The 15,016-nt window shown below is 45.3% G+C and overlaps 1 protein-coding gene across 2 annotated transcripts in view; it reads right to left on the minus strand.

The window, feature by feature from the left end:
* The window catches only part of fhip2a (FHF complex subunit HOOK interacting protein 2A), a 67,025-nt gene that overhangs the window by 20,978 nt on the left and 31,031 nt on the right, over window positions 1-15,016 (minus strand). For both annotated transcript variants that reach the window (XM_003223486.4, XM_016995099.2), the window contains 3 exons: window positions 14,357-14,526; window positions 12,835-12,978; window positions 4,199-4,289 (listed from right to left, as the gene is read on the minus strand). In XM_003223486.4, the coding sequence (XP_003223534.2) occupies window positions 4,199-4,289; window positions 12,835-12,978; window positions 14,357-14,526 (405 nt within the window). The remainder of the gene's footprint in view (window positions 1-4,198; window positions 4,290-12,834; window positions 12,979-14,356; window positions 14,527-15,016) is intronic.

Genomic DNA, 15,016 nt, shown 5'->3' on the forward strand with positions numbered 1-15,016 from the left:
CCACGGTTGGCGGGGCCAGGCCGGAGCTATGAGAATCGCCGTGACCGAGATCGAGAGAAGTTTTTCGAGAACTTTCGGTATGAGGGGAATCGGTGGAAAAAGATAAAGCATCTCCGCCGACCAGTCCAGAAGGAAGGCATCCCCTAGGCAGCCGGGGAAAGAGTTCGGGGGGAGCCTCGCTCCGTAGCGGGGTAGCTGAGCGTTGTGGGGAGACGCGAAGAGATCCAGAGTAGGGCGCCCCCAGAGGCGGAACAGACCGTCGAGGACCTCGGGATTGAGCTTCCATTCGTGAGAGGAAGAAGTCATCCTGCTGAGGGCATCCGCTAAGCCGTTTTGGGCGCCCGGTAGGTGGATTGCAGAGATCTGTACGCCGTGGGCTATGCACCAAATCCAGAGACGAGAGGAGAGGAGCATTAGTTTCCTCGAACCCGTACCACCCTGTTTGTTGATGTAGAATACTGCTACTAGGTTGTCCGATTGAATGAGGATGGACTTGTGGCGGATGAGGGGGGAAAATGCTTTTAGGGCTTTGAGAATGGCGAGAAGTTCGAGGAAGTTTATGTGGTTGGCCCTCTCTGACGGGGACCAAAGATTTTGAACCGTTAGACCGTTCATGTGGGCTCCCCAAGCGTAGGTGGAGGAGTCTGTGGTTATGGTTAGCGATGGCGGGGCTGGATGGAAAGGAAGGCCCTTGCACACGTTTTGGTGAGACATCCACCATGAGAGAGACTGGCGGACGGACGACGGTACCGACAGGTATCTGGAGTTGTGGTGGTGGAACGGTTTGAAAGTGTCTATAAACCACCTTTGCAGGGTCCGAAGGCGCAGCCTGGCAAACGGGGTCGTGAGGACCGTGGAGGCCATGTGGCCTAGAAGGACCTGAATGACACGGGCTCTGACCCTCCGGGCAGATCGACAAAGGGCGATATGGTGGCGGAGAGCCAGGAATCTGTCGAACGGAAGTGACACAGTCTCTGCGACGGAATCGAAGAGGGCCCCGATGAACCGGATTCGGGTTGACGGGGAGAGATTTGACTTCTCGGAATTGAGTTGGAGGCCGAGAGATTTTAGAAGACGCAGCGTGAAAGAGACGTGATTTTGGAGAAGAACCGGGTCGGGCCCGACGAGAAGCCAGTCGTCCAGATAAGGAAAGACCGTGATGCCATGTAGCCTGAGGTGGGCCGCTACGGCGGCGACAACCTTGGTGAAGACCCTCGGGGCCGTGACGAGACCGAAGGGCAAAACGGTAAACTGGTAGGTTTGGTCGAGAACTTTGAAGCATAGGAACCGTCTGTGCGCCTCTCGTATCGCCACGTGGAAGTAGGCGTCTCGTAAGTCTATGGAGGCAAAGTAGTCTCCCCGCTGCAGCATCGGGAGGATAGAGGCAATAGAGACCATCCTGAATTTGGAGGGGCGAATGAATATATTGAGTGCCCTTAAGTCCAGAATCGGGCGTAGCCCGCCTCCTCTTTTCGGGACTGTAAAGTATCTGGAGAAGAAACTTAAAGGGTCCAGTTCGGGAGGGGAGGGACGGATAGCGCCTTTGGCCAGTAGCGCTTCGACTTCGGCCAGTATCTCTGGGGAGGGGTTTGAGTGGAGAACGTGACCTGTAGGAGGGAGGTCCATGAACTCTAAGGCGTAGCCGTCTTGGACAATGCGGAGAACCCATGCATCTGAAGTAATAGAGTCCCATTGATCGTAGAAAGGGGCTAGTCGGTCTGCAAAGACACCGAAGGGACGAGGCAGCGTGGGCTCTACAACGGTAGCGGGCGAGGAGCTTTGGCAGGAGTTGGCGTCAGGTACGCCGATTAGGCTGCGGAGGAGCAGGGGTGGATCGACCGCGTTGCTTTTGCGGATGAGGTCCCCGGCGAGGTTGGTGATGGGCTTGATTGTTCGAACCCGAAGGCCGCCTGAAAGAATGGTGTCTGAAAGATTGCGGCGGGAAACGGCGGGAACGGTGCGGGAACCAGCGAGTGCGCTGAGGTTGAGGTTGGTCGCCACATTTAGACGCAAGAATTTTAAAGTCATGATTAGACTTGAGTTTGTCATCGGTACCGGCGTGAAACAGTCCGAGCGCGTCAAAGGGAAGGTCCTCAATGACCTGTCTGGAAGATGAGGAGAGGCCCGAAGACCTCAGCCAGGCGTGGCGGCGAATGGAAATCGCGTGGGCAATCATTTTACCCGCAGTATCACCTGTATGCTTCGCCATTTGTATTTGGTGGTGAGCGAGCGAGTCTGCCTCCTGTTGGAGGGTAGTGAGGACGGAGCGGTCTTCGTCCGACATCTTAGCGAAGAAGGGCTGCGCCTTCTCCCAGATAATTTGTTGGTAGGCACCCATGCAGGCTCCATAATTCGCCATGCGGCAAAGCAAAAGGGCTCCGGAATAAAGTTTTCGACCCACGGCGTCGAAGCGCTTCCCCTCTCTGTCGGCCGGAGTATTTGACTGACGACCTGAGGTTTGAGAGGCCTTAACGACCAGGGAGTTAGGGTCGGGATGGTGTTTGAGCCACTCCAGGGTATCATCGTCGGTACGGTACCAAGTCTCGATCCTCTTCGAGGTCGGAGGAATGGAGGAAGGGTTTTTCCAGGAAGCCTGGATAACGTCCAACAGATAAGGCAGAAAGGGGAGTAGCGTGGCCGGCGGAGCTTGGGCCTGCACCCTTTTGAAGACTGGGTCAGACACTGCTTTGGAGGTTTGTTTGATCTCCAAACCCAGGGCGTCGGCCATCCTGACCATTTGCTCAGCGAAAGCACGAACATTGTCAGTAGGAGAAGGCGGGTCCGCCTCATACGCGTCGTGGGGAGGAGAGAGGTCGAGACCGAGAGAGACCACCGAGGCCGAGAGGACAGAGTCTGGGCGGTCGACATCAACATCTTCCTCCTCAGCCCCTTGGGGGGACTGAGGGGGAGAAGACATCACAGTCTCAGGAGGAGGCAAGGCCTCGCGGGAAGAGAGGGCCGGAGGCCGAAGGTCCTTAGAGGCTGAGGCCTGGGCTGCCCGAGCCAGGCGAGCCGTTTGTCTGCCACGCTCCGGTGTCGAGGTGGGAGGGAAGAGCTGTTGGCGCGACGAGCGAGGCGGCGCAAGGGGCTCCGGCACCGGCACCCTGACCACCGTTTGGGTGGAGTGGTGGGGTGAGTCCTGCAGCTCCCCATCAGACAGGGGGTGCAATGGAGACTGAGAGACATCTCTAGGCCTCTGGGCTGGTACAATAGGAGAAGACCTTCTCGAGGAAGTTGTCGAGGAAGATGGCGGGTCTTTCTTTGAGGAGGCCGAGGAGGAGGAGCGCTGAGTTAGCCGTTTCTTCGCCGGCGGTTGCTTGGATGCAACCCTCAAGGACTTGCCAGGTGTGGGAGGAACCACAGCTGAGTCGGATTGCGCTCGACGAGACTCCTCGTGAGCCCTTTTAAAGGCTATTTTGATAGCAGAGGAGGACGGAGGGGAACCGATACGAGAGCGGATCGAGGTCACCGAAGCCAGAGAGCTCGACGTCGAGGAAGGTCCCACCTTTCCGGAGCGGGTCGACACGGTCGCCGTCGTCACAGTACACGGTGGTTTGACCGGTTTAGCGGCCCTGGAGGTCTTGGACGCTCTGGACGAGACCGAGGAAGCCTTGGCTGCCGGAGGCTTAGTTGGTGGCGCCGACATAGCTCTCAAAGCTGAGGACGCCGACGTACCCGACGTCGACGGAGTCGGTTCTGGCGCGAGAGATTTTTCGTAGAGCGCCGCTCTAAGCCTAGCGGCTCTGTTCTTTCTGGCCTGAGCCGTGAGAGCTAGGCAAAAACGGCAGGTACTGACCACATGAGCCTCGCCAAGACAGAAGAGGCACTTGGCGTGGCCGTCCGAGTCAGGAATTTTAGCAGCACACTGCGTGCAACGCTTGAAACGAGTAGTAGACATGCGAAGAGTCCGAAGTGAACCTTGCGGCGGAAAAAAAGGAACTGGAGAGCGGGCGCCTGGGGCTGCCTTATATGCCCCTTGGGAAGGGGGGCGTGGTTACCGCCAAAATTTGAACTTCAGCTTGGAAGAGTTTCCGTCGGAACCTGCGCAGGCGCAGCTTCTCCATTAGTGTGCATTCACAGAGTACACGAAGAAAAAATATATTTTATCTATCTGCAAAATCATCCTGCTTTATCTACCACACTTTTCTTTATGCAAAGTGAGTCCACTACCAAGCAGCATTTTCCTTTTCTCACTTACTTGTCGATGGGCATCTCTGAGGTAGGTATCATACCCTGTGCCCTCCACATGGTAGGAAGATTTGGCTTCATCTGGTACAAGACAAAGAAAACTGAAAAGAGAAGCAAGTCAATATAATATGTTCCTAAACCATTATAACAAGGGGTAAGTCAAACAAGGTTTTACGTTGGAATTACTACAGTGTATGAGATTGCTTCTGTACATCCAACAAAAGAGTTTGGTTTAAGCACAATAGATAATGTGAAGACATGGGACTATAGGGTTTTTTGTTTGTTCTGTTTTTTGTTTTTGGAGAATCCTGTTTCTCCTTTGGGTGCTTGACTCCTGGTTGTAACAACACAATCACACCACGAAACAAAATCCGGACCCACAAAACTCACAACAGTGCATTGTGACTATAACACTACAACTAAACGCCCAAGAAATACAAAACTTGGCACACAACTAAACTCCCAGTTGTAACAACACAATCACACCACAAAACCAAACTGGACCCACAAAACTCACAACAACGCATCGTGACTATAACAACACAACTAAACGCCCCAGAAATACGAAACTTGGTGACACAACTCAAAAGCCTTCCCTCCCGGTTGGAACAACACAACCACACCACAAAACCACAATCTGGACCCATAAAACTCACAACAATGCATTGTGACTATAACAACACAACTAAACTCCCCAGAAATACGAAACTTGGCACACAACTAAATGCCCCAGAAATACAAAACTTGACAACACAATGCAAAAGCCTTGCCTCCTGGTTGTAACAACACAACCACACCACAAAACCACAATCCGGATGCACAAAACTCACAACAATGCATCATGACCATAACAACACAACTAAACGCCCCAGAAATACAAAACTTGGCAACACAACGCAAAAGCCTTGCCTCCCAGTTGTAACAACACAATCACACCACAAAACCAAACTGGACCCACAAAACTCACAACAACGCATCGTGACTATAACAACACAACTAAACGCCCCAGAAATACGAAACTTGGTGACACAACTCAAAAGCCTTCCCTCCCGGTTGTAACAACACAACCACACCACAAAACCACAATCTGGACCCATAAAACTCACAACAATGCATTGTGACTATAACAACACAACTAAACTCCCCAGAAATACGAAACTTGGCACACAACTAAATGCCCCAGAAATACAAAACTTGACAACACAATGCAAAAGCCTTGCCTCCTGGTTGTAACAACACAACCACACCACAAAACCACAATCCGGATGCACAAAACTCACAACAATGCATCGTGACTATAACAACACAACTAAACGCCCCAGAAATACAAAACTTGGCACACAACTAAACGCCCCAGAAATACAAAACTTGACAACACAACGCAAAAGCCTTGCCTCCCAGTTGTAACAACACAACCACACCACAAAACCACAATCCGGACCCATAAAACTCAACAATGCATCGTGACTATAACAACACAACTAAACGCCCCAGAAATACAAAATTTGACAAAACAATGCAAAAGCCTTGCCTCCTGGTTGTAACAACACAATCACACCACAAAACCACAATCCAGACCCACAAAATTCACAACAACGCATCATGACTATAACAACACAACTAAACGCCCCAGAAATACGAAACTTGGCAAAACAACGCAAAAGCCTTGACTCCTGGTTGTAACAACACAATCACACCACGAAACAAAATCCGGACCCACAAAACTCACAACAGTGCATTGTGACTATAACACTACAACTAAACGCCCAAGAAATACAAAACTTGGCACACAACTAAACGCCCCATAAATACAAAACTTGACAACACAATGCAAAAGCCTTGCCTCCTGGTTGTAACAACACAATCACACCACAAAACCACAATCCGGACCCATAAAACTCACAACAATGCATCGTGACTATAACAACACAACTAAACGCCCCAGAAATACAAAACTTGACAACACAACGCGAAAGCCTTGCCTCCTGGTTGTAACAATACAACCAAACCACAAAACCACAATCTGGACCCACAAAACTCACAACAACGCATCATGACTATAACAACACAACTAAACGCCCCAGAAATACAAAACTTGGCAACACAACACAAAAGTCTTCCCTCCCGGTTGTAACAACACAACCACACCACAAAACCACAATCTGGACCCAAAAAACTCACAACAACGCATTGTGACTATAACAACACAACTAAACCGGATGGCCATCTGTCTGAAAGGTTTGGGTGGGTTCTTCCTCCATGACAAAAAGAAAGAAAGGGGTTGGACTGGATGCAAACTACAAATTCCAGCACGCCATGGCATGGAGTCCATGCATTTCAATTAAAGGCCTCTTCCTTCTCCCTTTCCCCGCCATCCAACCCATTGACCCAGTTCCATGGCTCCGCAGGCAGGAAAGGCTAGGACAAATAGAAAGAAGGAAGGAGGGAGGGAAGGGAAGCGAAGGAACGCCAAGTACAAGAGCCCTCCCTCTCTGCCCGGAAAGCCAAGAGCAAAATGGAGAGAAAGGCCACTGATCCGGTTATATTTACCCTCCTTTCTGACCAGTGTTTTCTTATCAGCGAGCTCAGGATCGGAGCAGAGAAAGGGAACAGCATAGGAATAAAGGAAACAAGGAGAGCACCCTATCTATCCATTCACTCATCTATCCATCCACTCACCCACTAATAATAAACACCTACACAGGCAAGAATCAGCCATGCATTGAGTCTACAAGGCCATTCAGTGCTCATCCACCTCCCCAATCCCTACATTCACACTTGGCCTCCAAAAAAACAATTACAATAATAACAATGACAACAACAACAACAATAATCAACACCATCACAGGCAAGAAGCAGCCAGGCACTGAGACTGAGAGGCCAGTCAGTGCTACACTGGGCCTCCAAAAAACAATACAGTAGCATCTAACTTATCCAGCCTTCATGACCTCTACAACAACAATAATAATAAACACCTATACAGGCAAAACAAAAAAAACACTATTGTACCACAATAAGATGTAAACCGCACTCAGCAGAATCAGACTTCACGATTAATAACAAACCAAAGATAACAGGGATCTCAAGCAATTATCAATCAACACAAAAATTGAAGAAGGTAACAGACTTCAAATACTACTACTAATGTGAGTATAAAGAAGGGTGGAGGTCACAGCATAAATACAACCTAATGTAGACTGACCAACACCACCAGACTAAGCCACAGCAACGCGTGGCCGGGTACAGCTAGTCTATATATATAAAAGAGTGATGGCATCACGGCGATGGACAAAACAACAAATCTACAGCTCCCCCAAACTCTAAAATTGGCAACGCAATCCATCATCCCCGCCTCCAGTAAGATACAACATAATCAAACAAAAAACACAATCACAACACCAAAAAAACACAACAGGCAATCTGCGCACGCGCAGAAACACAGTCCTCCCAACTCTTTCCGCGCGCGCGCACACACACAGAACCGTTCCCCTCCCTCCCTCTCTTGCACCTCCTCCACCGCTGAAGCCAGGGACTCTGCAGGAGAAGGCACATCTCCGCCTCACGAGGCTGAGCTCCCCATCCTCGAATCGGGAGTTCTACTCCAAAACACCCGGAGGGCCTAAGCCGACCCTTCCCTGCCCTCACCTCTCGCCTGGAAAACAAAAAGGTCCCTCCCTCGGGACCTTCCTGGTTTTTGGCGCCAACACTGTCATTGCCGCGCCAGGCACTTCTGGGAAAGGGAGTCCTGCCTCTCTCCCTCTGTGTGGAGGGGAAGCCTTTCCCACCCCTTTCTCTTCCTCTCGGGCCTGCAGCGGCGGACGAGCACCACGTTGCCCGCCTTCCTGGCCCGGTTCCCCTCCTCCTCCTCGCCGCTGCTCAGGCCTCCTCCTGTCCTCCGCGGGAAGAACATGGAGGCCGGCATCGGGAAGCGCGGAGGCGGGGAGGAAGCCGCGACGCCCCAGGCCTGCGCCTCCACTGGAGCCCGCTCTTGCCTGGCCTACAACCCACCACCACACCGGCGCCACCTCCGGTAGGAGGGGAAGGGCCGGGATTGAGGGGCAAAGGGGAAGGGCAGACCTCACCCCGCCACGCCTCCCGCCTGGCCCCTGAGCACGTACAGAGCGCCTTCTCCTCTTCTCTTATTTACCCTTTTCCAGGGCCCGGGGGATGGCGCAAACGCCTTCCTTGCAAAATTATAAATATACAGTAGAATCTCACTTATCCAACATAAACATCCCAGCACAACATTGCATAACTGAATATGTTGGATAATAAGAACGGATTCAGGAAATCCCAATTAAACATCAAATTAGGGAATCATTATACAAATTAACCACCAAAACATCATGTTATACAACAAATTTGACAGAAAAAGTATCACAATTTAAAACACTGAATACACAAAAATTGACTACTAAAACGCAGACTACATTGGATAATCCAGAACATTGCATTACCAAATGTTGGATAACTGAGATTCTACTGTAAGATGAAATAATTACTGTGGTGCAGTAATACACAACAATATAATCTCTACAATCACAGCACTAAATAAACAACACCACTCTGAAAACGGGAATTCCAGACAGGAAACAATCAGGGCCAGCTAACACCTCCCAACAAAGTATTCCCATCGCCAAAGTCTGGCAAATCCTCTGTTTTCTGAGGGTCACAGACAGTAGAAGCACATAAAATATCACACACAACACCACTCTGAAAACAAGGAAATTCCAGAGAGGAAACAATCACGGCCAGCTAACACCTCCCAACAAAAAATTCACTCAGGGAGGAAACAGCCAGGCTTTAAAGCTACAAGGTCATTACATGCTAATCATTTTTCCTAATTGCAGCATTCATACTTCCCTCCAACAGACAAAAACAATCAAAAATATTGTATATTCACAACCTTTCGAAAATAATACCCCTGATGGTGCAGCGTGTTAAAGCGCTGAGCTGCTAAACTTCTGGACCGAAAGGTTGCAGGTTTGAATTCGAGGAACAGACAGAGCCCCCATTGTTAGCCCCAACTTCTCCCAACCCTAAAGTTCAAAAACATTCAAATGAGAGTAGATGAATAGGTACCACTCCAGCGGAAAGGTTACGGTACTCCATGCAGTCATACCACATGACCTTGGAGGAGTCTACGGACAACGCCAGCTCTTCAAGCTTACAAATAGAGATAACCACTAACCCCCAAAGTCGGACACGACTGGACTTAATGTCAGGGGAAAACTTTTACTCTTTACCTTAACTACCACCAATTCCTCAATACTTTATTTCCCATACCACCAGACTTCGCCACAGCAACGCGTGGCCGGGCACAGCTAGTCTATATATATAAAATGATAAAGTTGTTTGAGCAGTGACTATAACAACAAAACTAAACATCCTAGAAATATGAAATTTGGCAACACAATGCAAAAGGCTTGCCTCCAGGTTACAACAACACAACCACACCACAAAACCACAATCCAGACCCACAAAACTCACAACAACGCATCATGCGATAACAACACAACTAAACGCCCCAGAAATACAAAACTTGGCAACACAATGCAAAAGCCTTGCCTCCCAGTTGTAACAACACAACCACACCACAAAACCACACAGGACCCACAAAACTAGCAACAACACATCGTGACTATAACAACACAACTAAACGCCCCAGAAATACGAAACTTGGCAACACAACGCAAAAGCCTTCCCTCCAGGTTGTAACAACACAACCATACCACAAAACCACAATCCAGACCCATAAAACTCACAACAACGCATTGTGACTATAACAACACAACTAAACGCCCCAGAAATACGAAACTTGGCACACAACTAAACGCCCCAGAAATATAAAACTTAACAACACAACGCAAAAGCCTTGCCTCCTGGTTGTAACAACACAACCACACCACAAAACCACAATCCGGACCCACAAAACTCACAACAATGCATCGTGACTATAACAACACAACTAAACGTCCCAGAAATACAAAACTTGGCACACAACTAAACGCCCCAGAAATATAAAACTTGACAACACAATGCAAAAACCTTGCCTCCCGGTTATAACAACACAACCACACCACAAAACCACAATCCGGACCCACAAAACTCAACAATGCATCGTGACTATAACAACACAACTAAACGCCCCAGAAATACGAAACTTAACAACACAACACAAAAGACTTTTCTCCCGGTTGTAACAACAACACAACTACACCACAAAACCACAATCTGGACCCACAAAATTCACAACAACGCATCGTGACTATAACACAACTAAACGCCCCAAAAATACAAAATTTGACAACACAATGCAAAAGCCTTGCCTCCCAGTTGTAAGAACACAACCACAACACAAAACCACAATCCGGACCCACAAAACTCACAACAACGCATCATCACTATAACAACACAACTAAACGCCCCAGAAATACAAAACTTGGCAAAACAATGTAAAAGCCTTGCCTCCCGGTTGTAACAACACAACCACACCACAAAACCACACCGGACCCACAAAACTCACAACGCATCATGACTATAACAACACAACTAAACGCCCCAGAAATATGAAACTTGGCAACACAACACAAAAGCATTCCCTCCTGATTGTAACAACACAACCACACCACAAAACCACAATCCAGACCCACAAAACTCACAACAATGCATCGTGACTATAACAGCACAACTAAACGCCCCAAAAATACAAAACTTGGCAACATAACACAAAAGCCTTGCCTCTCAGTTGTAACAACACAACCACACCACAAAACCACAATCCGGACCCACAAAACTCACAACAACGCACTGTGACTATAACAAATACAAAATCTGACAACACAACTCATCCACCTCCCCAATCCCTACATTCACACTTGGCCTCCAAAAAAACAATTACAATAATAACAATGACAACAACAACAACAATAAGAATCAGCACCATCACAGGCAAGAAACAGCCAGGCACTGAGGCTGAGAGGCCAGTCAGTGCTACACTGGGCCTCCAAAAAACAATACAGTAGCATCTAACTTATCCAACCTTCATAATCACTACAACAACAATAATAATAAACACCTACACAGGTAAAACAAAAACAAAAAAGACTATTGTACCACAATAAAAATATAAATCGCACTCAGCAGAATCAGACATTACAATTAACAACAAACCAAAGATAACAGGGATCTCAAGCAATTATCAATCAACACAAAAATTGAAGAAGGTAACAGACTTCAAATACTACTACTAATGTCCGTATAAAGAAGGTGGAGGTCACAGCATAAATACAACCTAATGTAGACTGACCAACACCACCAGACTAAGCCACAGCAACGCGTGGCCGGGCACAGCTAGTATTTTTTAAAAACATGCATGCAGTTTTGGTAAAAAAACGTATTTGGTTCAGGGACACAATACTGAAGAGCAGATATCTGAGATATCCCCTTGCACCATTTGAACATGCGTATCCATGTACTCACTGTGTGGCAACACGCTTGCTGTCCTATAATCCACAGAGGGGTTGCTGGTTACTCTGGCTTATATGGGTTAATTACAGAGATATCTAGAAATTCTGTGTTTGCACCTAATCTATGTCTTCTGTTTGAAAAGGTCTGCATAATGATGTTTCACTTTCTGATATTTACTAAAGCTAATGAATACTGTACTTGAGTAAACGGAACACAATTTTCCATGCTAGGGGAGAAAATGTATGTCAGGGAATAGGTATCCACTCTTCTGCTTGTGATGTTTGTTTTTGCTCTGCATAAAATACGGGAGTTTTATAAATCTTTCAACAAATCCATTTTGGTTTTTTTTAATAACAAACAAAGAAAAAATATGGGCACAACATCCATAAGAAATCTGAATTGATTTGTTGCATTAAGTACTCTCAGAAAAGCATCTCCACCTAGTGGCACTCATCTTCCTACATATGTTTCCCTTCACATTTTCTGTTTTGTAGTTTCTCATAAACAATTGAGAACACAAACAACTATTCTTTCTATAGTATTTACTCTAGCACACTTCCTTCTTTTTCTATCCCATCACATGTAGCAATGGTTTCTCCATATCACAAGACAGTGGTTTCAGTTTTCTTTGGAAATAAAAGTTATAAGCTAATCTGCTCTCATTTGGATCTTCAGAGTTTAACTCATTGGAAATTGAAATGACAGACATGTATAACAGTGAATGTGAAAGGGTGAAGTTATTCTATCAACGATGCAATCTTTCTTACTACTGGGGGCTGGGATTATAGCATAACCAATATGCACAAAAATCATTATAAATTTTATTACAGTAGAGTCTCACTTATCCAAGTCTTGCTTATCCAAGCCATTTTTGTAGTCAATGTTTTCAATATATTGTGATATTTTGGTGCTAAATTCCTAAATACAGTAATTAAAACATAACATTATTGCATATTGAACTACTTTTTTCTGTCAAATTTGTTGTATAACATGATGTTTTGGTGCTTAATTTGTAAAATCATAACCTAATTTGATGTTTAATAGGCTTTTCCTTAATCTCTCCTTATTATCCAAGATATTCACTTATCCAAGCTTCTGCCAACCCGTTTAGCTTGGATAAGTGAGACTCTACTGTAATTGCAGTTATGTGGAAAGTAGACTTATTATTCAACTTACCTATTTACAATTTTATGAACTTCAGTCTTCCCATCATTTTTTGAATGGTCCGGACTGGCAGATGGTGAAGCACTAAGCCACTCTTGGTTTGACAACATGGTATTGGGAGAAAGATCAGTAAATAAGGGATCTTCTTCCAGATCTCTGTGAATGTGTAGCAAAATAAGAAAGATGACTAGATATAATACTAATATTTCCTTTGTACATTTCTTGATATCTGATTGGATAGTGAGAGGAATGCAAAGGGATTTTCTTTGTCCAGAGAGAGACATAGACTCCTTTGTCTTTCTGTTACACAGAGAAGCAGAAAATGAGCATTGGGAAGGGACAAATAATTCAGGGAAGGTCTGTGTCCCATTCCCTGACCTCATTTGGCTTGCCATATTGGTCTGGAAGGAGGAATGCAGTTCTCGGGATAACAGTTTCCTAGCCCTGACGTACTGAGTTTCAGGGTTGGGAAAAAGGCAGGCTATAAATAAAATTCATCATCATCATCATCATCATCATCATCATCATCATCATCATCATCACCATCACCATCTGTTACTATAAATAATCTTGGGCTAGACAGAATAATGGTTTTACTCTGTTAAAGCAGTTTCTTGTAGTCCTAGATTGAACAAAGAAAAATAAATGTGAATCTGGTCTGTTACTCAATTAGGGCACTGAACCAAATGCAAGCACAGAGACATATAGCTATCAGTACTAAACTAATACAATTCTACACAATTGATAGATACACCCCCTGTATTCAATCAAGCTTATTTATGAGTAAGTGCATTCAGGACAGCAACTTAAGATACATAGAAAGGGATATGTGTACTCTTCATAAATGAAGATATACAAATATGATGTAAACAATCATTTAAACATACTACATCACATTACAGATAGTTTAGAACAGAGGAGCTATGTTTTTTGTTTAATGGCCTAGTAAATTATTTACGGGTGATGAATGTGCGGAATTATGTTTATAATGAACTATGCATTATGTAATCCAGTACACAGCCTAAAATAAAAAGGGAAATGGTGAAAAGAGGATGCTTGTACTATCTTTATGGCTAACATATCTATTTTACCATGAAATTTTGTGGTACTATTATTATCTACCTGTATTATCTCACACAGTTCTTTAAAGATTAATAGGCTGGGTCACAATTTGCATCTTTCTGAATACTATTACATTCTACCTGGCATATGGTACCTATGCTTGAAAACTTGTGGCTTTAATATCACTCTATCAAAGGATCTGAAAAAGTGGACTGATAGCCATGAAACTACATGCTCAAATAGATAAGTTAATCTTAAAAATACTGTTAGGTTCCTCTTTCTCTGTCTTTACACTGTTAACAAACTAGAATGGCTATTTCTTTGAAAACAGCCCAAAATAGTAACTTTAGTCAACTGTTTCAGCAAAATAAAATAAAAAATTGCCTTAAATTTTTCTTTGTTTAGAATTAGGACAACTGAAAGATATTAAGAATATTTCAGTGCAAAAGAGAAAGACAAAAAGAAAACGTACACAGCTCCTGCTATCTGGCCGTTCTCTACCACATCCTTATCTTCTTGGCAGGGTGGTTTATATTCCGTATAGTTCCTCTCCTCTAAATTTCTAAGAACCAAATTATAAAGAATGTGTTCATCTGGTTTTTGCAAAAGGTGCTCAAACATTCTGAGAGTCATTATGCTGATCTGTAGTGTCAAAAACAGAAAAAGACATTAGAAGTTGCTGAAGCAAGGTTCCCTTATAGCACAAATCCAGTGAAGATATTTACAGCCCTGCACTCACTACGATGTTTTTCATGTCTTTAATGCTTTTTCATGATGATCTTGATATTGTTAAAACCTAGCTGCTGAGAGCAAAGGACAAAAGAATGCTATATTCATATATACATGGCTACATGTGTGTGTATTTAAACACGTGCACACTCCTAAATAGGGTTAACTCTGTTCTAGTGAAATTATATTCCTTTGTTTTAAAATAAATGTTTTCTATTTTTGTTTTACTAAATTAGACCACTGGTAAGTTTTTCCTATGTTTTTGTACTCAGCAGGAGAAAATTGTTAATATATTCACCAAGAAAAGTTAATAGTTTTTTTTTTAGAAACAGCAGAATTGGACAAAAGAGTAATAAATACAGGTAAAGACAGTCTCCACTAATTTTTAACAAGGATAGCATTA

This window comes from Anolis carolinensis, chromosome 3 (genome assembly GCF_035594765.1).
Source record: "Anolis carolinensis isolate JA03-04 chromosome 3, rAnoCar3.1.pri, whole genome shotgun sequence".
NCBI lineage: Eukaryota > Metazoa > Chordata > Lepidosauria > Squamata > Dactyloidae > Anolis > Anolis carolinensis.